The 25,106-nt window shown below is 34.8% G+C and overlaps 1 protein-coding gene across 4 annotated transcripts in view; it reads left to right on the top strand.

The window, feature by feature from the left end:
- ABCG2 (ATP binding cassette subfamily G member 2 (JR blood group)) overlaps positions 1-25,106 on the top strand; it is a 72,738-nt gene that overhangs the window by 10,638 nt on the left and 36,994 nt on the right. For 2 of the 4 annotated variants that reach the window (XM_074274839.1, XM_074274837.1), the window contains 3 exons: positions 9,276-9,492; positions 16,904-16,963; positions 22,710-22,824. In XM_074274839.1, the coding sequence (XP_074130940.1) occupies positions 9,296-9,492; positions 16,904-16,963; positions 22,710-22,824 (372 nt within the window). In that variant the 5' untranslated portion in view covers positions 9,276-9,295. Of the gene's footprint in view, positions 1-2,810; positions 3,083-5,488; positions 5,552-9,175; positions 9,493-16,903; positions 16,964-22,709; positions 22,825-25,106 lie in introns of those variants that run through there. The other 2 variants (XM_074274836.1, XM_074274838.1) reach the window with 2 other exon arrangements.

Below are 25,106 nucleotides of genomic sequence, written 5' to 3' on the forward strand. Positions count from 1 at the left end.
AGTTCATATAAATCTTTCCAGATCTTTCTAAAATCAGCTTGTTCATTTTTTATAGAACAATAATTTTCCATTATCTTTATATACTATTGTTATACTATTTTAATGTCATTTGAGGTTGTTTAATGTCACTTTAAGCCCTTTGAGCACATTTATTTAGTCTTGCATTCTTATCTCTTATTTCTTAGCTCTGCCAATAGATATTTAGTAATGCTTGCTGATAAGGAGATGCCAAGGGACAGAGTACAGCAGAAGTGGGTTAGAGTTAGATGACACTGGAAAGTGCTCAGTTCAATTTTATGTGTTGTCTTTTCAGGGAAGTTTTGTATTTAGAAGAAGGTGCTTGTTTTGACTTGTTTTGATTATTCTGATAGGTTTTAAATATGGTGTGAAATTTATCAGGCAAGTGAAATCAATAAGGATAAGATTTGTACTTAGCTTTCTTTAAACAGAAAGTTAAACTGGTTCTTCAGAATCTGCTAGGTCTTATGTGATGGATTAGATTATCTTTTAGTATGAGATCTTATAGTTGCTTTTGTAGGAAAACAGTTGTTCTTTACTTGTGACCTCCATTTGGGATTTTCTTGGTAAGAATAATGGACTGGTTTGCTATTTCTTCCTTCAGCCCATTTTCCAGATGAGCGATCTGAGGCATACACAGGGTCACGCAGCTGATAAGTGTCAGAGTTCTAATTTGAACTCAGGGATATAAATCTTTCTAATTATCCACTATGGCATGTGGCTGCCCCTAAGTAAAAGGAAAGTAGGGAAATAGGCTGCACTGCAATTTATGTTTATTGAATACACAATCTTAATTTAATTCTAAAGAAATTCAAATTTTTTCTTTAAAACAGATTTTTAAACTTTTTTTTTTAATGTTGTGGACTCTTTCAGTCATCTAGTAAAATTTATGGATCCATGGATCTTTTTATTCCCTCTAATCTTTCTGTTCAGTTCTTTTTGAATAGGATGCCTTATATACCCTACCAGAGTTCTGTTTCATGCATTGTATCCTATCATCTCAGTAAAACTTAGGATGTTAAGTTAGTCTCTTGTTGTTATTATCCATAACTAATAGATTTTTTAAATTTAATTTTTTTATTACTGGCCCCTTGTTGGATTTAACGCCTGTCTTACTTGGTATTTTATGGGTTCTTCCCATGTTACATTGGTAAATATATATACACACACACATATATGTATCACCTCTCTTTTCAATTTAAAGTTCTACTGATGAGATTTGCAAAATTCTAGGCAAAGATAATTTTGTAGTTTTAGTTGAACTTCATCCCTGGTTAAGTATCATATGTTTTTATCTTTGTTCCAGAAGTATTTTAAGCTGTGCTATTTTTATTTGTTTCATCATGTGTTTATTGCTGCCCTTTTAATATATCACTTTCATTTCTTAATATATCCCAATGGGGTGTAGAAGTTCAGCAGAACCAACCAGCTTATCAACTCTGTGTGGAAAATAGGTATTGATCTTTTTTTTTTTAAATAAAAGCTTTTTATTTTTCAAAACACGTAGACAATTTTTCAACATTAGCCCTTGCAAAACCTTGTGTTCCAGTTTTCTCCCTCTTCCCCACATCTTCCCCTAGATGGAAAGTAGTCCAATACATGTTAAACATAGTAGAAATATATCCAAAATATGTATATATATTATACAGTTATCGTGCCACACAAGAAAATCAAATCAAATCAAATCAAACCATTAGAAAAAGAGAGAGAGAAGCAAAATAAAATGCAAGCAAGCAACAACAAAAAGAGTGAAAATGCTATGTTGTGAACCACACTCAGTTCCCACAGTTCTCTCTCTGGGTGTAGAGGGTTCTCTTTATCACAGAACAATTGGAACTGGTTTGAATCATCTCATTGTTGAAGAGAGTCCATGTCCATCAGACTTGATCATCGTATAATCTTGTTACTGTTCTGCTCATTTCACTTAGCATCAGTTCATGTAAGTCTCTCCAGGCCTTTCTGAAATCATTGATAGGTATTGATCTTATTGATAACCGGGAAGTTTTTAAAAGGAGTGATTTTGGAAGGGAAAGGTAATTGTTTTAGATGTATCAAATTTGAGATGCTTACACGATATCCATCTAAAAGTAGTTCAGTAGGCAAACTGATAGGGTCCTGGAGCTCAGGAAAGAGAGGATTAATATATTAATATAGGTCTTGAAATTAATGGCTTAGAAATGATCATTAAGTCCATAGATTTTTATTTCTCTCTCTCTTTTTTCTTTCCATTTGGGAGGGATAGGGAAAGAAAATTGTGTTGTCTCCCTCACCCCTACCTATCCCCCATACAAAAAAGAGGCTCATTGAAGCATTTTCTAAGATGGATAAAGAACCTGAGGGTATCCCATAGGCAATCAGGATAGTTTTGAAGATGCTATAGAGAGTTACCATTTCATATGTAGTTCTCTTTTACTGTTGTGTTCATGTATACATACATGTTTATTTTATTTGGGCTTTAAATTCAAAATAAAAATAAAATCAATGGAATGGAAGCCTGCTTTGTTTACATTAAAGGAAATTTATCTTTCTTGCTGCTGTCATCAAATCTGCTTCTAGTTAATGGCTCCTTCTATATAGATTGCTTGGTGCTTGAACATAACAGTCAAAGTCCACTAAGAGAAAACTAGAAAGTCAGTTAGGTAAACTCAGTATATCATCTTATAGACAGCTTTACCTCAGTTAACTTCAACCTTCTTCTCCTTAATTATACCTCACAAAGTCTTTTTCTGTGACTCTTATAGGCGGGGCTTGATGACTTGGTGATATAAGTGGTGTTTCTGTAGTAAGCTATTCACAGTGCATTTGTGGTAATTTTTGTTCAATATTAACATTTTCAATTTAAAAAACCCTGATAAGAGACCAAATGAAGACCTGAATTAGAGGAGTGGCTCTGTGAGTAGAGAGAAGAGATACATGCAAGAATTCACTTATGGAGGCAAAGGCCAAGCTTAGCAGCTGATTGGGTGAAAGATTGAAGGAGAGGGAAGGAGTCAAGTATGAGATAGCACACTTGGGGTGCAGGAAAGTGATATCCTCAACAGAAATCAAGAAGCTTGATGGGGCAGTAAGTTTAAAATGAATGATAAAATTAGTTCTTTTACTATATCCAAAATAGGATATGTAGGCAGAAAAACAATTTGGCACCTAAGAGATAGGATATGTAGGCAGAGAAAAAATTTGGCACCCAAGAGAGTTCTGGAGAAAGATTAGAGCTATATTTGAAAGTCATCAAACCAATAGAAATGATTTGGTGGGAAAATGGATTATATGAGTTCAAGTCCCCACATTACTACTTACATGATTGACACTCATTCACTATCTCTTGTTTTATTCTATAAATTAAAAATAAAATAAATTTTTCAAAGAAGAGTTTATAGTCTCAGAAGAGATGCTTTGGGGGACATCTCCACTTAGAGACTGTACATGGGTAATTTCCCCGCAAAAGAGACTAAGAAATAATATATTATGGTAGGAGAAAAAATTCAGGAGAGTGTAGAGACACTGAGGAAGAGTCTAAATGGTAAATGACTTTAAAAAAAAATAAGTGTGTTTTATGGATAAAATTGTGGATGTAGTTTAAGGAATTTCTGCTTTGATTATTATTATTAATATTTTTTTTTAAAGATTCCTGGGTAAGGTTACAAAGATAGCATCATCATTCATTGCATCATTCATTGTGTCATTCAAAGGCAAGCCAATAAGACAACTGTACAATATGTTACAGAATGTCATTAATATCACTAATTCATTAAAACAAAGACTTTTAAATTGTAGACTCTTTATAGTTTTCTTATAATAAAATAGTGAGTGACTAAATATTTTGTATCAAATTGAAACTTCCTGTCTATTTTATAGTTTAATACTTAAAAGAATTGTCAAATTTAAATATTATAATATAATTATAATATTATTAATATATTTTTATACATAATTATACATTTTCTTTAACAAAATAAGTGTTAAAATAATATTCCTTGACTGTCAGTCATGATATCTAGCAGATGTTTTTGAAAGCATAAATATAATTAGTCTTCAGGATAAAGGTAATGTTTTAATGAATGAGAAAGTACAATGACCTGCTGATAAAAATCATCTGACAAGAAAGATAAAACAGGGAGTGGCATATTCACCAAAGATAATTCACCATAGAACCAGCTAAGAATCCTATTCAAAGTGGGATCACTGCTAATTACAGTAAGTATTCTGGAAGAGAACTATAATCATTCAAAGGATCAAAATAGTCACACATACACAGACATTTCTATATCTGCATTATCTATAGCTATATATCTCTGTATCTATAGCTCCTTCCCTTCTTCCTTTCCTTTCTCCCTCTCTTTCCATTTCTGAGCAAAAACCACCCAGAGGAAAACCATGAGGGGGCCAGACAGGTGGGGGCCAGACATGGACTTAGAATAGTTGACACATGGACCAAGAAAAGATAGCATGGTACTCCAGTGTGTATGGACAAAAGACACATGTAGATGCCAGATGCATTTATAAATGGGCAGAGCAGGACAAAAGTCTCCTTTCTCAATGCTGGAGGTCTCAAGCCAAGCCTTGATTCTGAGCCTCCAGGACTGGAAAAATTTTTTTCTTCACATCCATGAGGCTATTCTCTTCCTCAATCAAACTGAGAGCTGTTGTTGAAGCCTTTTTAAGGTCTGGAGGAAAAAAAGTGAGGCTGATAACTTTGCACAGTCCTCCCTCATTTAAATCCAACTCCCTTGTCCATCATGGCATCTTTGAGAACAGCAACACGGACTTAGAGTTTGTAATACATTCCTTGACTCTTCTCTCTCCAACAACCATCAGCACAGTTTTACCACGCCTTTTATTTACATTCATCCACATACTGTCTGCCACAAAGACCCCCTCTTCCCTCAACTCTTCCCTTTCCCTCCTGCTTCCATCCATCTTCATAGTTCTCTATTTCATGAAGGGTTTATTTTTTCCTCAGTAATTTTTCTGATTGTTATTTTTAGTTGTAAATTCTTATCTTTTGCTTTCTAGAATATTATGTTCTAAGTTCTCTTCTTTATAGGGGTGGCTTGTGTGGGCCTGATTTTTGACTCTTCAGTACTTGAATTCTTTCTACTTACTATCAGCATTTTTTCTTTGATCTGACAGTTTGGGGTTTTGATTATAATGTTCCTGGGAATTTTCACTTTGAAGTTTCAGTAAGTGAATGATAATCTTTTTTTCTATTTCTACTTTTTTTCCACTAGCTCTAATGTTAATTTGATTTTCCTAAAGCACAGGTCTGACCATGTCAGTAAACTCCAGTGTTTTCCTCTAGTCTTCAAAACCATTCCAGCCATGCTCTTATCTCCTTACATACTGCTCATATACAATATCATCCACCACCCTTTTTCTCACCTTTACACTTGGGTATTCCCTACACCTGGGACGGCCTCTCATCTCATTCTCTTTGCCCTACTGGCTTTTGTTCCAAACACAGCTCTAGTAGCACCTTTTTTTTTTTTTTTTTTTTTTTTTTTTTTTTTTTTTTTTTTTTTTTTTTTTTTTTTTAGTAGCACTTTCTTAAGGAGGCTTTTCTTTATTTCTCAAAGTGATATATAGACCTTATATTTACTTTATTTACCGGGATCTTTCCCATTTTTTCCCTGGTTTTTGTAACCCCAGTATCTGGTGTCTACGCTTTAACTATTAAATTGAACGAGAGAGTTTAATGTGAAAGATTTTATCTGCAAGAAAGTTTGAGATCTTTGGCAGCTTGTCAGGTGGAAAGAATACACAATTTTGTTCCAAGATGTAGAGAGATCTCAGATAACCAAATGGAAGATGAGCCTTCTTTTAAGCTACTTTTCCTCTAATTATCCTTCATCCTTCTCTCCTTCTCTTCCCATTCTTATACACACATATTGTAAGTGTGTATGGATATGTATTCTTCTAATTTAGATGAGAGTAAGGCTGAAGTGTCAACTATTTCCCCAAACTCACCCTCCACCATTCCCTCCTTTTCCCCCTTTTCTTTTAAGAGTAAGATATTACAGTCACTCCCAGGGCTTTTTCTTATTAGATTGATTCCCTGTGATGATTGGGCACAGAGAGGCACATGCATTCTCATTACCCTCTATAAAGTATAATTCTTGTTTATTTTGCTATTTATCATTGTTTATTCATCTTTGCTCATTCACATTTACTAGTTTATATTTCCTTCAACTCTTGTATTTGAATTTCGTAGTTCTCTATTTCATGAAGAGTTTATTTTTTCCTCAGTAATTTTTCTGATTATTTTTAGTTGTAAATTCTTGTCCTTTGATTTCTAGGGGTGGCTTGTGTGGGTCTGATTTTTGACTCTTCAGTACTTGAATTCTTTCTATTTACTATCAGCATTTTTTTTTGATCTGACAGTTTTGGGTTTTGATTATAATGTTCCTGGGAATTTTCACTTTGATGTTTCAGTAAGTGAATGATAATTTTTTTTCTATTTCTACTTTTTCCTCTAGCTCTAAGAATCTGGATCTCTTTTTTAATATCTCTGACTAGGATGTCTCAGCTTCCTCCCCCCCCCCCCTTTTTTTTTTTTTTGGTCATAGCTTTCAGATACTCTTAATCATTCTAAAAATTGTATTCTGTTTTCCAGATTAGTTTTTAATGTGAGATGCCTTATATTCTATTTTTTCAACCTTTAATTTGTTTAATATTTCTTTATTTCATAGAGTCATCAGCTCCAATTTGGTCCATTCTGATTTTTGGGAATGTGTTGGCTTGGACAGTTTTGTACCTTTTTCCAATTCGTCTTGTAGAGCTCTCATTTTCCAATTTTTCTCCCTCATGTTCTCATTTAATTTAGAAACATTTTTAAGTTCTTAAAAAACAATCTAGTTTCATTTTTCCAAGAATCCTGGTTGAGTTGGTGCCCATGCTCTGTAATTCTCTGAGGCTGTATTTGTAGCTGGTTAAGAGTCATTCTTCCAGACTACTTTTTGAATTAGATTGTCAATTTCTTCAGGATAGTTTGTCTTTTTTGTATCTTTAGCCTTTAACATAGTGCCTGGCAACATAATAGGCACTTAATGAGTGCTTATTAGCAATGCTTTTGAATTTGTTATTAAGCCTGCCCTCTGCCACACTTGAAGAGGAAGTCTTGACTGATTCTGCTGCTACTGTGCTAATCCAGAATCTTAGGATCAGCCTGGGGAACCCACAAACTTTGACTGCTCTCCCATTGGTATGATCCAAGGCAAATCTGCTTGCTGCGATTTGAGTTTTGCAAGTTCCTGAATTTGGTCAGAACAAGAGTAGACATTGCTAGAGACTCGGCCCCTACTGGTTGGCCAGGGAGCTATACTGGTTTGGAACCACAGAAGTTCCAACTTCCTTTTGGTCTGGACTTTCCGGCTTTGGTGCTTCTCTGCAAGAAGCTGAAACTGAGACTCTGCTCTGTCCCTGTGGGTTTATTTGCTCTACTCTTAATGATGCGGTGCCTTTGTGTTTCACCTGAACTTTGTTGGCTTTTCACAGCACTGAGTATGACATTGACATCATTGTGTGCCTTTGCTCCTGCTTTATTGGTTCTATACAATAGCAGAGCCAATAAAACAGGAGCAAAGGTGCATAATGATGTCAATACCATAAATTGTCCTTTGTATTTCACCTGAGCTTTGTTGGCCTTTCACATTGCTGAGTATAGCATTGATATTGTCTTTGCTTCTGTATCATTTCTTATATGCATCTCCACAAATTTTTTACATTCAGTATTTCCTTGGTTCTTCATTTATTATAAAATTTAAATCTTAAAAATTTAAGTCTTCATTTACCATGTTATTTTTTTCCCAGAAATTTCCCTTTACATTGAATGCTTCCATAGAACCTCTTTACAATTTTTTCCCCATTTCACACAGGTTCTACCCCCACAATATTTTTTCCCTTTTGTCTTTTTCTCTCCATTTTTTATAGCCACCACCCTAATACTAGTTCTGATCATCTCTCCCTTGGATATTGAAATAGCATATCATTCTCCTTGACTCGTGTGTAATCTACCTTCCATAAGACTGACAGTATGATAATTTTAAAGCCCAATTCTGACTATGTCAAGAATTTACAATGGATAATTTTTCCCTGTAGAATCAAATATAAATTCCTCTTTTTGGCATTTAGAGCCCCTTTCCACTTGGCTTTCTCCTACCTTTTCATCCATTGTTTCTTGTACACAATAATCTTTCTTAAGACTTTATACAGACTGCTTCCTGTGTTTGGAATGTTCCCTTTTCACAGCCACTTCTAATTAGTTTGATGATGCCTTACTTATAAATATTGACATAGTTCTATGTACATGCCTCTGAATAAAATGTAAATTATTTCACTTTTGTTTTAGGTCTCCCCTTATTATTAACCACATGAGAGCATCAAACAGGGTAGTGATTTTCAAATTTCATTGCTTGGGGGGCCTTTTATTCTCCAAAAGGCTGCATATATCTCATTCATTTCAGGTGGACTTTCATGATAGTTCATACTTATACTCCAGAGTTTTCAAATTATTTTTCCTTTGAGATCAGTGTTGTGTTCTTCATTTTGCAGAAAAAGAAATGGAAACTCTAAAGAGGTTAGGTGATTTGTGCAAGCTCAGACTTCAGGGGAAAAGCTTCTTGATCCCAGTTGTGCTATATACTCTGCTTATTGAGATGCCTCCATAATCCTCAGTAAGGAATTGAAGTACAGAAGGTCAGATGATGATAGATTGAGAGCTGGATAGGACTTATAGTGGCTCATATTTTATACAGGAAGAAACTAATTTAGAGAAGTTAAGTGAATTGTTCAAGGTCACCCAGTTAATAATTGGCAAAGCTTTGAATTACATCTAACACCTCTGAAGTTAAAATTGATTATTTTTCCCACTGAGCTTTTTTAAAGTATTGCAGAATAGATAAAAACATATTTGTCAGTGAAGCAAAAGTCTGTAGCTCCTGTAGATCTCCCAAATCTTATTATTCCTTGAGAAAACAAAAAATTAATTTTTATAGTCGGGTGCAAGAGCAATTATTATCATGTGTTATTTCCTATTAGATAAAATCTTTAGAACTTAATTATTTGTTTTTAATTACCTAAATGGCAGTATTATGTGGTTATTTACATTTTGAAAGAGAGTACAGTAAATTGGTTCATTGAAAACAGGTCTCTTTCACCAAAGTGGAATTTTGTTCATTTTATCTTATTTTTGGTACTTTTAATTGGTGTTTTTTTTTTTTTGACGAGATCATGATTTTGGATATTTTTTCTTTTCAATCTAGAGAGAGACAAAGACGGCAAAATGTCAACAGATATTCAAGTCATGGTTCCGATGTCGCAAACAAGCACTAATGGCCCAGATGAGAGTATTCTCACAGGAATAAAAAAGCAACCAGAGACTGTGTTGAGTTTTCATGACATCTGCTATCAAGTGAAAGTGAAGACAGGCTTTATAGGTTGTCGGAAGATCGTTAAGAAAGAAATTCTCAAGAATATCAAGTAAGTCCAAAAGTCCACATATTACATTTGAGGGTTGGTGACAAGCCTCTTAATTTTTCCTTGTTATTCCTTGACCACAACACCAATTTTGTAATTTTGGTATTTTCTGTAATTGATCCCCATGTTAATAACTCTGTACTTCTTGATCTCCATCTGGCTTTTCTGGTTTCCTTCAAGTGTCAGATAAACGATTGCATGTATATAACATCATATTTACACATATTACACATATTTACTTATACACAGTATGCTCTTGGGGGCAGGAACTTTTTTTTTTTTAAACATACCTCTTTATCTATCTACCTGTCATATGATAGGAACTTAACTGCTTGCTGACCGATTGACATTTGTAACAACTTTTGTAAATCACTGGCATTGTGCTTGAGCATTAGGGTTAAATAAAAGACTGCCCCCAAAGAGGCATATAATTTAATGAGTAAGAGAATATGTAAATAATTGGTGGTAATTTCTGAGAGGAAGACTTAGCAGCTGGGGAGGTCAGGAAAAATCTCTCCAAAAAGGCAGTTGAGGTGAGCCTTGAAGTGTGGGGCATCAGGGAGGGGATACTTTGTAGGACCTGTCCGAGATGAAATGAAAAATTGGATGAAAGAGCCCAGTGTCAGTGGTGCTCTCTTTACTGAGCAACTTTGTTTTATACACAGAAATAGCTAAATGGTCCATGGAGAGTGGGGTTCATTTGCATTGTCCTGACATAAGACTGGAATATCTGTTTTTTTCATTTATCAACACGTGATTAAGTTCAGGGGGAGACATTATTCTCTTTTAAGACATGAGGTAAACAGCTTTGCAGAGAGCTCCTAAGAGCCCAAGGGTTGGTAGAAATTGACTGAGTCTTTATTATTCAAGAAGAGAAGGGGTGAGGGCTTGAATCAGAGTGGGTAGTTAGAGGACAGAGGATAGAGGTATAGTGATGGTAGAATTGATAAGATGTGGCAGCTCATTCCATTCCAGTGGAAATGTTATGAAGTTCAACTGAGATAATGAATGTAAAACAGTGCAAATCTTAATATTTCATTTCCCCAGCTGTCTTCTGCCTTCTTGATCATGTCAAGAAAGGTTTGTAGAGTAAGATGGAAGGGAAGGCTGTCCTAGTAAATATTCAGTAACTGAACTTTGGGAGAAAAATATTTTGCACACATTTTAAAATGTGATTTGCATTATTAAAAAATTTTAAAGCCTAGATCAAGGATTTATTTTATTAGTCATACTCAGCAAACTATGGCTAAAATGGGCCAGATCTGACCCTTTGCCTATTGGTATGGCCTGGAAGCTAAAAATAGTTTTAAAGTTTTATTATATTTAGAAATAGAAAAACCATTCTTAATTCACAGGTTGTATTTTACAAGAGCCTAGATTGGTACTTTTAATACCCTGATTTATGATTGCCAAATTGTGAGGTGAAATTAAGTTCTAAGTGAAAACTTAATTGTTTTGTGAGTAGAGAATATATCCATATGAAAAGCGGACTGGTGTCTTTTCCCTGCTTTCAGTTTTTTGAAAATTTCCCTCATCCTTGATATTGTGTCCTTAGCCTCATTTCTGGTTTTACCTAATTTGATGGCATTTGTGATTTTTCACTCTTTTGGCATCACTCAGGAACCTTTCTTCCTTTGATGCTCATTCCTTCTGTAAATCTTTTTTTTTTTAAACATTTCATTTTACATGATTTTTAGTTTTTCTTTCTCCCTCCCCCATCCGTAAAGTATTAGGCAATTTGCCGTCTTGTAAAACTTGTATCAGAATGAGAGAAAAAATTAGTTATTGAGTCCATTAGTTCTTTCTCTGGATGTGAGTAGCATTTTCTTTTATGAATTCTTTGAACTTGTCTATCTTGGGATGAGAAAATTCAAAGCCATAGTCACCTTTAGAAGAAGTACTTAAATGCTAATTAAGAGGTGGTAGGAAACTGAAGGGGGAATGTTTATTCAAGACAATTACCTGCAGCTTTTTAGCTATAGCTCACTTAGTATAGAGTCTCAAATCTAAATGGAGTTCCTTTTCCAAGTTACTCAGTCTTCTGTGGAAATCCCAGTCATGTCCCTGAGGTTAAAATTTCCCTGTAAAACCACTTGCAACACTCTGGGTCAGCCCACCACAGCATTCTGCCTTGTGTCATTTCCCTTCCACTATGTGATATCTCTCCTAAACACTGTGTTTTCTGACCCCACTTCTCTCTACAGCTAACTCTTTCAGGATGCTAAGTCCCCAGCCTGCCAGCCAAGGGCATGTCCCAAACCTTTCTACTGCGAAATTGTGAGTTCCACTGAGGAAGTCATAACTCAAATTTATAATAAATCCAGTGATTTTGTATTCCATGGCTGAGAGTCTAATGAGCCTATTCAGCATACAAATTGGGGTTGTGTGTCCCCAATTGCCATATCTGGGGCCCTCTATCACCCCAGCCATTTGTGTCCCTAGTAATTACAGTAGGATAAATTTTACAAATTATTTTACAAATAAAAATGCCTACTATCAACAACAAAAATACTGAGGAAAAAAAAAAGATACATGCATCTAGCAAAAGATGACTAAGCCAAATACTCAGTAGCTACTTACTTAAGATATAATGTCCCCACATATTTTCAGATAGGAAACTGTAAGGTGTAAGATCTACTGAATACTAGCCATGATTATTGAAATTTTCTGTTAAGAGGAAAAAGCACGGACTCAATTATTAAAAAAAAAAAAAAAACAAAAAACAAAAAAAACACCAAAAACCAAAACTGGTCCTTCAGGCCTCCTGAGAGCAGCACATACCTGACAGGATAAAACATCTTTAAGCTCAGTTTAACAATTCCACTTTATAGCCACACTCAGGAAAACTCAGCTGGATTCTTATTCAAAGGAACACCTCTGAGAAACTGAATCAGAAGGATCCCTAGATGAAGGTCAAGATTGTCTTCCCAACTCTTGCCCAGATACTAAACCTCCACCTGTAACAAGTCAGGATCACATTCCTCTTGAGTAACTTGTGGCATATTCCTTTCAGATGGTGGATTACTGTTTTGATGATCCATCATACAATCATCTGTATTTAAAACTCCAAATAATATCAGTTACAGCCCCAAAAGATTTATCTCAAATAGCAATACTAATCAATAAAGCTTTAAGTGAATTTAGCTTTCAAGGATCACATGTCCTAAATAAGGATTGATTATACCTACTTACCATTGATAACAATAAGATCCATCCTAGAAATTTCACAGCTTATCTTCATATTTAAGTAGATGGGTTTTAAATTCAACATTACACAAATCATTTTACTTTAAGATGCTCAATAACCAATCTATACCAAAGGCACAAAGACAGAATACTATTCTCACAATCTCTCTAAACAATGGAAACAGCTTTAAAATGATTTTATACAACTAATTAAAACTCATATGGAATATATTGTTCTAATTTCACATTAAAGAACCCTATCTTCATAGTAAAAAAAAATTTTAATTCAACTTCATCCAATCAAGGAGTCCCTACAAACTTTTCTGGAAATATAAATACACAAGGACATCAGTATTGTTAAGGTTTCTCTAAGCCCAATTAATCTTCCGTCAAAAAATTCCTAATTGCAAAGTCAATTTTAGAGGTTATAAATTGTCCTTAACAATTCATTAATGCCGGAGGTTCCTTCACAAGTCCTTTAAGTGGTGTTCTCAGCCTCCAAACTGCAGTTTGATTCACCTGTAATGTCTGGTAAGATCCTTCCCATTCTGCTTCTTTCAGGACTCATGGCACTGCAAATGCCAAAGATGTCTGGATTAGCAATCCTTGTTTCCTAAGGGCTAAAAAAGAGATAAGGACACAGCCAGTATACCTTTGTTTCAAAAGAGGGTCTTTCCCTTTTTCCTCTCAAATAAAATAAACCAATCTTATATGGGGAAAATCCCACATCATTTCTAGGAACAGTTCCAATTCTTTAACAAAGCAAGAGATAAAATATTTAGTCCAAGGCAATTTAATCTCTAACATCAGTTTAGTAATCCATTTCTTAAGTATCTGACTCATTCTTTCTTCTTTTCCCTGATGAGGGCAGATATTCAGATGTATGAAATATTACCACTTTCTAAAGTTTTATAAGAAATAATTATGTTACATTATTAGAATCGATAGTCTCTACTGATCCATACTTAAATGCAATTAGAATAACACTGGAACAATGTTCCTTTTTATAGCAGCAGAACCCAAGGGGGAAAGCTTCCATCCCATCCCAACTGGTGTCATTTCAAACATAATCTGAATATTTTGGAGCCAGACTCCCTCCCTCTAGAGACCCTCCTCAATACCTTCTTTATTTATCTTTAGACATATTACACATCTTTCAGATAACAATTTGTTCTGCAATTACACATATCCCTATAGACCAAATTTTCTTGCTTTTACTGTGTAAAGAGAAAAAGCAACATAAATGTTAAGATTAATATTCTAAATAGCTTTGGACTAAATTTCAAAAAGTTTATAATACTTATTCAGCTGGGCTGACAAAATGTTAAAGCATAGCTGATACAATTATTACAAATGACCCAAAATACAATTTAGCAAGCAGCAATAGTAGTTTAAATATATTTTGTCTATTTAGGATATAAACATGTGACCATGTAATCAAATCTAATGAAGACTTAAATTTCTAATAACAATACTTCAACATCAGTGCATATATTTCCAAAATCTTAAACCAGAATAAACAAATTCACAATTTTGGGACTCCCTAGTTAATATTAATTCTCATAAAAATTTCAGAATCAGAGTTCCATTTTAAAAACACACAAATCCCTAAGTTTTAAGATGGCTGATAAAATGCCCTTTCAAATCTGTCCATAGGACTTTAAGAAATTGTCAGACTTAGGACCCTGGGAAAGAATGTTGGAGAAATTTGGACTCAAGTGTCTGGCTACAGATCTGTGGCCCAGCAAGTACTAACTACACTCTACATGTCAGAAATGTGGGGTCCCTTTCCTGTAATCTCAAAGATATTAGGGTACAGTGCAACCCCTAGAAGAATTCAGATCAGACAGGGACACCCTAGCCAGGATAGATTTCACAATCCTGAGAAATATGGAAATCTCAGAAAAGTCAGGGTTTTTTTGGTTTTTTGTTTTTCTTTTCTCTCCTGAAAGCCTCAAGTTCTGGCCCTCAGAAGGCTTTTAACCATGTAAATTAGACCTACTTAAAAAATACTAACTCGATGTAGCTTACAAATGCCGAGCAACTTAAAATTTAAACTTAAAAACCCCAGAATCTGCCAAAATGTTTTAACAGTTCTCTTAACTTTTAACTATTTCTGCAGTCCCCAATTGGCCACTTCTAGATCCCCAGAAATGTCAGTTTTGTTTTTCCTTTTTGCTGTGGTACTTAAACTTACCCTATTTCAGAACTAGCCCTTCCTCTCTAGCTAAGAGCTATTTGCATAAGTCCAATTATGTACAAAACCAGTACTTTTAAAATCCCAAATATCCAGATCTTTTCCTTGGTAATTCAGCTGACAGAGACAGACAAAACAAAACACAGACTCTGGAGCTACAAACTGCTTGTCTAAATCAGTCTAGCTCCTATTCTGGGCCCCACCTTGGAGGGGAAGGGAAGAGGGGAGTTCTGGAGCCAAAGCTTAAGGGCTTGCTGGCCAGGAATTGAAGGCCCTTTTGAATTGATAGCCAGCCCTTGGGAGATAGGCAGTTCCTCCTAGTGAGTGGGGCACCTGCCCAAACAAAACCATATTTAATCCTTATACATTTTTGGTACTGTGTGGGATCGGTTGGGTGCAAGACCCCTTTCCCAATCCAATGAACTAATCAGAGACATCATCAGGTACAAAGAGAAAACATTTATTTAATCCCTGTAGGGAGAGGCTAAAAAACATACACCCCGGAGTTATCCCGTGCTCCCATGTTCCTGGAACCTGGCCAGCTTCCGGCTTGTCCAGGGTTTAAAAGGTAAAGGACTCGAGCCTTCTCATTGGATAGACTGAAAGGATGTAACCATCCTTGACCAATAATCACCAATGCTGGCTGCCTCCAGCAGGTCACATCGCTTCCTATATCTCAGGTTCAAAGTTCATTCCTCCAGAGAGTAAATGACCTTCCCATGGTCTCATTCTAGGAGCATGTGACTCAATACTGAGAAATACTTCATCCACTCAGTCCCATTCAGTACATATCTTCCCCAGAAAGGGACCCCAGAAAGGTTTAGAGCTAGCTACTTTTCCTTCCCCAAGGTTCATAGTATCTTACCCACACCTTTTAATGGAGGACTCACCCAATGTTAGCCAAAGGAAAATAGAAGACTCCTTATGGATACCAAATGCCTAGGATTTTCCGACATCAGGGGGAAATAGGAGCCTTGTATAGACTAACTGCCTAGGTAGCTCACCAGTTGCTTGGCAAAGGAAGGTCCTCCTCCGATTGGTTCCCTCCCCCTCCTCACAAGTTCTTGCTCCTCTGGGCGGAGCTGCACCATTTACCTGACTGATCTCAAACTGTTGTCAGCTGCTTTATCTTCTGGCCGAATTAATCCTATCTTTGTGAGCCCACTTTCGTTTTTTGCTTTCTCCTAAGTTCCTGAGCCAAGTCCAATAACTACCAGAGAGTTCTCCTGGGAGAGACCCCTCACGAACAAGTAATGACTGAAACGAGCCCCTAAACAGTGTGGGACTGTAGTGACCACAAAAACAATCAGATACTCTTCAAGTATCTCCTGAGAAAGCATCTTCCGTCTGACAAAGTGTGTCAGTAAAGGAATGAAGGGTTTAAACTGCAGAGCACAAGATTAAATAGACCAGAAGTGGGGGAGGAGAGGCCCCCCTCCTTGGCCTTTTCTCCCATTGTTTGGGAGTCCAGGTTACACCCTAAACCTGGAAATTAAACCAGAAACAAAATAATACAAGTCAATAATGAACTCAATTTAAATTTCCCTGGAAAACTAATATACAAACTGATATTCTGGGATGAGAGAATTCAAAATCATAATGGCCTTTAAAAGAAGTACTTAACTGCTAATTATGATGTGGTGGGAAACTGGAGGGGAATGGTCATTCAAGAGTTTCACCTACAGCTTTTTAGCAATAGCTCAACTTGTTATAATAAAGTCTCAAATCATAATTAGGACATATTCCCTTGAGAGGTCTTTACTGAGTTAATTCTACACATCCATAGAAACGCCTTTTTTACTTGGGTTTATTAATTTTGTTTTTTCAGAGTGCACTTACCTCCAAAAAAAAAGGTCTTTTACTCATATCTTTGATAATGTTTTCTGTACTAATTCAATAGATACTTAAAATTTATGATAATTTTTCAGGTTTTTAAATTTTTTTCATTAATATTTTTTTTTAAAAATTAAGTTAATGGAATCATTTTTATAATGAAGTAGTGAACCAGTGTTACATTTCTTTTTTTTATAGTGGGATCATGAAGCCAGGCCTCAATGCCATTCTGGGACCCACAGGTGGTGGCAAATCTTCGTAAGTATTGAACTTGCTGAGAACACATATTTCTATGAGAGTATTCTTTTTAAATATAAAAACAAAATAGAATTTTCTTCCCCAATCTGTTAATTTAATATCTAGTTTGTGCTCAGGACTATGCTAAAATTTTTGGAATAGGGAAAACTAAGACATTTGAAGCAAGTGATGTTGACGTCTCCTTTGAGAAACTTAGGAACAAAAGAAAGGAAAGAAGCTGGGTGGTCACTGTCACTTAAATTCATTTTAAAACAGTTGTAGGTGAGAGGGCAAGTTTGTTAATGCACAGACTGTGAATAGTTGGGTGTGGACAGTCCCATTGTTTGGAGGTCTAGTCTAGTTTATGGTTTAGTTATCAGTGTCAGATTTTAGAGATGCCAAGCAAACCTTGATTTGGAGAAATACTGATTTCCCATCCAATAAAATTATTATTTTTTAAAGGATGTAGATCAGCCTTACATGAATTGATGCAGAGTTAAATGAACAGAATCAAGAAAACATTGTACATGGTAACAGCAATATTATATAATGATCTTCTCTGAATAACTCAGCAATGTAATGATCCAAGGCAGTTCTGAAGTACTTAAAACAAAGGGTGCTATATATCTCCATAGTTATATAGCTTGAATGCAGATTAAAGCTCATTTTTTTCTTTTTTTTTTTACTTCATTTTTCTAGATCTGTGTTTTCTTTCACAGAATGATTAAATGGAAATGTGTTTTGCTTGACTATAGTGTATATAACTTATTTCAAATTGCTTGCCTTCTCAGTGAAGAGGGGAGGGGGAGGGAGAAGAAAATGTGGAACTCAAAATTTGAAAAAAAAATTGTTAAAATTGTTTTTACTTATAATTAGGAAAAATACTAAATTAAAAAATACTCAAGTGTTGCCACAGTTCTATTCTTAATTGTTCTGCCTCAGTTTCCTCAAATTGTTCTGCCTCAGTTTCCTAATTGGTTCTGACTCAGTTTCCCTAATTGATCTTGTCTCAGTTTCCCTTATTGTTCTGCCTCAATCCCCATACTTGCAACTCCCCCCTTCCTCCTCTGGTTCATTAAGACTAATATAACAAAGGACTATTTGCTCTAAGGGTATAAACTGTCAATGTGTAAACTCAGAAAAGGGAACATAAAGTCTAGAGTCCAACATTTTCTTAATTCCTAGTTTGTTAGAATTTATTGTCCTACCCCCCAACCTGTCAGACCGGATTTATGGTTCCTGCCTTGAGAGTCCTGTTCACTAGAGTTGGACACCATCCCCCAGCTTTTATTTAGCTATTGTGTACAAATATGTCATTGAGAATTCTCATTGGCTGCTGGATGCTGGCTAGATGCTGGATTCTTGGAGACCATAGTCTCATTCATCCCTGGGACCAAAACATGGATCCTAATTTCTTTCCCTTTCAAATAAAATATTAAAAACTCTCTAATCTCCATCTTGCCACAGTTTGTAATTTCACACTTTTCAAATTAGCTAATATGATATAAAAGGAAAATAACATCCTGGGCAAGATAAGGGGAGGATGGGGGGGGGGGAGAATGGCCATCAACTCCAGGGTTTGAGCTATATGGTTTTTCAGGGAAGAATTAGAATGGTAGTTGGAAGTATTTTGCTCGTGGGAAGAAATTTTTTTTGTTTTTTTAGGCTTAAACCACTTTTTTCTTATATTTCCCCCAACTTAATAGTTATATGACTTTGCCCCATATAAAACTATGACTACCAGCTATAATTATTATATTTTATAATTTCATAGCTTTTTAAGCTTAGTTCCAAATTGTCCTCCAAAATAATCAGACAGATTCACAACTATGCCAGCAATTACATATAAAGAAAGTTTACAACATTCACTTTTATTCAAATATTTTTTTCCTCCTGACTTCCCCCCCTCTCCAAGATGGCAAACAATCTGATATGTTATATATGTATAATCATATTAAACATTTACATGTTGGTCATATTGCAAATGAAGAATCAGGACAAAAGGGAAAGAGCATGAGAAAGAAAAAGCAAAACAAAAAATGTATTTTTATTTTATTTTATCATTATTTTATATGCTTCATTTTTATTCAGACTCCATAGTTTTTTTCCCTCTGAATATGGACAGCACTTTCCATCATGAGCCTTTTGGAATTGTCTTGGATCGTTGCATTGTTGGTGAGAACTAAGTCTGTCAAAGTTGGTCCTAGCGGAATGTTGCTGTTATTGTTGTACAGTGTTCTTCTGGTTCTGCTCACTTTACTCAGCATTATCTCATGTAAGACTTTGAAGGTTTTCCTGAAATCCATTTGGTCATTATTTCTTATAGCACAATAGTATTCCATTACATTTATGTACCACAATTTATTCATCCATACTCCCAATTGAAGGAAACCCTTCAGTTTCCAATTCTTTTCTACCGCAAAAAGAGCTGCTATAAACATTTCTGTACATGTTTTTTCCCCCTTTTTATTTCTTTCTTTGGGATATAGACCCTAGAAAAGTGGTATTGTTGGATCAAAGGATATGATAGTTTTATAGTCCTTTGGGCAAAGTTTCAAATTGCTCTCCAATATTGTATTAATATTCCAATTTTATCTTCTCCAACATTTACATTTTCCTTTTCTGTCATCATAGCCAATCTGTTAGGAGTGGGATGGTACCTCAAAAAGTTGTTTTATTTGCATTTCTATAATCAGTAGTGCTTTTTTTTTCATATAACAGCTTTAAATATCTTCATCTGAAAACTGCTTATTCATATTCTTTGAGAAAGGAGCATTTCTTCGGGAGAGAGACCATGAGAACTTGTATTTGCTCCAGAACTGAGCATAGTGCTCTGCAAATAGCATTTAAATAAGATTGATAGAAGTTGTGTATTCCATAATTAGAAATACTCAGAGGCATAAAGTTGCTTATATATATATAATGAAGGTTGAGCTATTACTAAATACTTGACCATGTTCAGGATGAAGTCTTGTTTGAGATTATCTAATATAGTGGAAAGAAAGCTGGAGTTCAGAATCTGAGGAACTTGTTTTATATGACTGGCACTTATTGGCCATTCAGACTTGAACAGGTACTTGACTCTTTCTGCAACTAATTTTCCCTAAAAATGTTGGGGAAAGGGCTTCCTAGGAATTCTTCCTGCACTTAGGGACATTCCAGAAATTAAAAGTTGCTAAAAACCAGAGCTTGATTAATTGCTTTGTTGATTGTCTAGATTTCAAATTGAGAATTATTTTCTTTTAAAAATTATTTTTTTAAAAAATTACTTTTTTTGTAAAAGTTGAATTCCAATTTCTTTCCCCCCATCTTACCTCTCTCCTCCCCCCTGAAAAGGCAAGCAAAATATATTACTTAATGCTATAAAGGTCATACAGAACATATTTCCATAATATCCATATCACAAAAAGAAGAAAAGTGAAAAATAATACTTTAATTTACACTTAGAATTCATCAGTTTTCTCTCTGGAAGGTAGGTAGCATTTTTCATCATGAATTCTTTGGAATTGTCTTTGATCATTGCTCACAGTAGGCAAGTCTTTCACTGTTGATCTTGGTTACAACATTGCTGTTATTCTGCACACGGATGTACAGTTCACACAGGTGTTCCCCGGTTTTTCTAAAAGTATGCCCTATTTAATTCCTTATAATACAATAATACTTTTATCAAAATTATAAGCCACAGCTTATTTAGGCATTACCCAAATGATGAACATCAACTCAATTTTTCATTCTTTGCCATCACAAAAAACAAAAAAACAAAAAGCAAACAAAAAACCTGATCTAGATAATTTTGTTCATATAGGTCCTTTTATTTTTTCTTTATAGCTGGTAGTCATAGTTTCTTAGCACTTTAAGTATAATTCCAAATTGTCCTCCAAATAATTGGACTGATTCACAAGTATACCAGCAGTTTATTGGTGTAACTTTTGCCACAGAATTTGTCATTTCTCATAAGTGTGAGATGGTACCTAAGATTTATTTTAATTTTAATTTCTCTAACCCAGAGTAAGAGCAATTTTTTTTCATATAGCTATAGATTTTGATTTCTTCATCTGAAAACTATCTTTGAAGTATCAGAAACTTACTGCAAAATTTTTAATTTTGATTCATTGTGGTACCTTTTTATCAAAATGTAGTTTCTTTTATTCTCTTTTAATTAAATATATTTTATAATTTGCTTTTGCTTTGACTTTAATCATAGTTATTGCCCCTACTTTTTTTTTTTAACTTCAACTGAAGCCTGTTAAATTTTGCTCCAGCCTCCTTATCTTAACTTCGTATGTGAATCTTTTTGTTTCATGTCTGTTCCTTATCAAGAACATATTGTTGGATTTTGATTTCTAATCCATTCTTCTGTCTGCTTCCATTTTATGGGTAATTTCATCCTTATTCACATTTAGTTATGCTTACTGAGTATTTTCCTCATCTTATTTTCTTCTGTTTATTCTCTCTCTTTTTTATCCTGTTCTTCTAAAAAAGAACTTTTTTTTGCTTCTGACCCCTGCCTCCCTCAATCTGCTGACTCTTTTATTATTTCTTCTATTCTTATACCCTTCCCTGTTGAATAAGGTATATTTGTATCCAATTGTGTGTGTGTGTGTGTGTGTGTGTGTGTGTGTGTGTGTGTGTGTAACATGTATACCTCTTCTTCCCTCTTTGAACTAGAGGTTCATACATTACTCACCACCCTCATATCCCAGTTTCCCCTTCTTGTTAAAGCTTTTGCTTGTATTTCCTTTTATGTGAGATAATCTTCCCCCTTTTCTATACTCCTGGTGCATCCATGCTTTTCTTAACCCTTTGGGATTTTTTTTTTTGGTTCATCCCAACATAATGTTCACTCCCACCTCTGCCCTTAGTCTATGTAGACTGCTTCCGACTGCCCTAGTAATGATAAAGTTCCCAGGAATTGTATCATTTTCCCATGTGAGAATGTAAACACTTTAACATTATTGAGTCTCTTAAGGTTTCTGTTTCATCTTGGGAATGTAAACAGTTTAACTTTATTGAGTCTTTTATGATTTCTTTTTCATGTTTAATTTTTAATGCTCCTTTTGAGCTTTGTGTTTAAATGTCACATTTTCTATTTAGTTCTGGTCCTTCTATCAGGAATGTTTAGAAGTTCTTTATTTCATTTTCTTGCACAATTTTCTCCTTGGAATTTGGCGATATTCTTGGGAGCTTTCATTTTGGAATCTTTCAGATGGTGATAGGGTAAATTAGAAATTGAAAGAATTCACCAATTAGGGAAATTTTATCTTTTAATTTCTTGGAATAATGATATTTAGGCTCTTTTTTGATCAAGGGTTTCAGAAAGTCCAATAATTCTTAGATGATCTCTCTTCAGTGTATTTTCTTTTTTAAAAGGAGGTTGTTCAGGGTCACACAGCAAGTGTTAAGTGTTTGAGGCTAGATTTGAATTCAGGTCCTCTTCACTTAACAAGAAACTCCCAATTTTCCTAGTTCTTATCTCCACACAAGGATGAGCAGGAGCAAGAAGAAATAATTTATAGTAGTATCATGATTCGATTTTAGGAAGTGCTATAGAATTGTATTGATTTAAATAGAAAAGCGCTTGAGAGGAGTCAAATAAAATGTATATTTCTACATTCTGTATTGATTCCCAATAGTGTTTAGCTTTGGAATTATTGATCAACTTGTTTTTCTTAATTTAGATTTAGATACAGAATGTTAGATTTATGTTTTGCAAAGTAGACAGGTTTTCTTTTATAAGAATTTAGCATAACTTTTTTTCTCCTTACAGATTGTTAGATGTTTTAGCTGCTAGGAAAGACCCTCGTGGACTATCAGGACAAGTTTTACTAAACGGAGCTCCTCAGCCTGCCAACTTCAAATGTAACTCAGGTTATGTTGTACAGGTAAGCAATGGATAAGAGCAATACTTTCTATTTTTTGTCCTTGGTCAAGCTGGAGCCATTTCTACAATCTCTTCCCTCTGCATTCCCTGAATCCTCCATGACATTCAGGAAGACAACATTGGCTGATTGTGAGGAGAAATATGTGGCACAGAACTGCTGTTGAAAGTATATTGATCAAATGATCAATACCAGAAAAATAAACTACATTTGACTACTTTTTGGACTAATTTTCCCCTTATGTTTTCATTTTTCTTACTTCTGCTTCCTCTTTTTCTCTTAATTATATTTTGTTTTTTTTTTAATTATCTATTTGACAAACATTAACAAAAATGGCCATTACTACATACCAAAAAAATGTATAGCAAAAGAGGATTATATGTAAAACTTTGCTCCCTCTTTTCCCCTTGGAATACATCCCAACATTGTGCAATTTGACTATTCAATTAAATTCAACATACTGTTATTATACGTGCACTTTTTGCATTTAGAGCAAAGTCATGCTAGTAGTTGTGCCTTCATAGAATTTATAATCTAGTGTATAGATGTGATTCTCATAGATAATATAAAACTATACATGCTAAGTATATTGCAGAGTCATAGTTAGGAGTGACAGAGGCCTATAAACCAATCTACTAAACATGACTGAAATTAGAAAGAGGAAAACCAAATGCTCTGTGAGTTGGATTTTTGGAGAGGGGAGAGGTGAGTAGTAGTAGTGAGATAAGTGAAGGTTATTCATGAGGTGATGGAGGAAGACGGCTTTTTGAAGTAGGGGGACAAAATTGGGCTTTAAAAATATATAGGGATTTTTTAGGCAAAGACAAAAAGATGGAAAAAATTCTAACCATAAAGAATAGAGTCAGCACATAGAAATGGGAAACCAGGGTGAAATTGTTCAGGAGAGAGAAAAGTTCAATTTGGTAGTACCTTGAAGGTATGTGAAAGAAAGGAAGTGTTAAGAGACTGGTATGGAATGATATAATAGTTTAGATTGCTGAGGACTTTGAATATTAAGCAAAGGAGGTTGAGCTTTTTGGGCATAAGTGAGCAAAAGATCTTCAGCAGAAGAATAACTTGACCAGATCTTTTCATAAGGGGAGATTAGATTAATGGAAGTATACAGCAGTTTTGGAAGGAGAAAGAATAGAGATGGAATTTAATAGCTTATTTAGAAGTGTGGGTCTAGTAATGAGGGCTTGTAAATATGTGTCGGCAGAGGGCATAAATTGTTTCCACCATTTTATCGGTATCCATAGAGCCTAGCATTGTTCTTGTACTTAGTAGATACTTAAATTTTTGTTTGAATGAGAAGAGATATATGTGACATGTTGTTAGATCATTAGAATGGACAGAATCGAATAGTTATTGTTGGTTGTGAGAGGCCGGGGAAGAAAGACCTTGTTTTGAAACAAGAGAGACCATGCAAATGTCAGTGTGTCTGATGGGATGAGTGAAGTTAGGAAGAAGGACAGATTTTAGGGAATAAAAGAGCTTTTTGTGGGGTGTGAGGTAGGACTTCAAGGTGCTAATATCTTATGGGCAGATATGAGTGGAATGAGTCAGTGTTGGAGTTTGAATTTTGGAAGTCAGCTGTGTGGAGGAATAATTAAAAGGAGTAATTTGTCAGTAAAGAGAACTAAAAATCTAGCCATTAGGAATAGCTACTACCTAATGTAATATGATGTAATATAATGCAATAACATAATATAATAATGTGGTAGTGACAGAGTCAAGAAGAAATAGGATTGTGACTTTTAGGTAAGAGAGCATTTCCAGAAGGAGAAAAAAGTCATCAAGGGTTTCAGATACTACAAAGAAGGATGAGGGATGAAAAAAACTTTCTGATCTGTTTGGTGTTCGGATTATTAGGATGGTTGAGAGATTTTTATTAGAATTCTGGATATGAAAGCCAAATTGCAGTAGTGTTGAGTATATGCTGAGAAAGGAGTGTTTAGATAGGAGGAGACTCAGTAGAGAGCAGTGTCACAAAAATCTAGAAGAAAGGAGAATAAATATAAAAATAATAGAAAACTAGAACAAGAATAACAAGAAAAAACATCACATGCAATTAAAACAATGTAATCCTGACCTATTTAAACAAGTTACTGGTAATGAAAAATGGAATTTTATTTAAAAAATATGTAAATGAATTGCCAAAAAAAGATACTAAGACACCTTAGTCAACAAACAATTGACAGATATGTCAAATGAGAAGAGATGGCAGTTTAGTATGTAAACTTGTATATAAAATCTTACAAATGTGTAAAATCTTACAAAGGACA

The sequence above is a fragment of the Sminthopsis crassicaudata genome, chromosome 6 (assembly GCF_048593235.1).
Source record: "Sminthopsis crassicaudata isolate SCR6 chromosome 6, ASM4859323v1, whole genome shotgun sequence".
Classification (NCBI taxonomy): domain Eukaryota; kingdom Metazoa; phylum Chordata; class Mammalia; order Dasyuromorphia; family Dasyuridae; genus Sminthopsis; species Sminthopsis crassicaudata.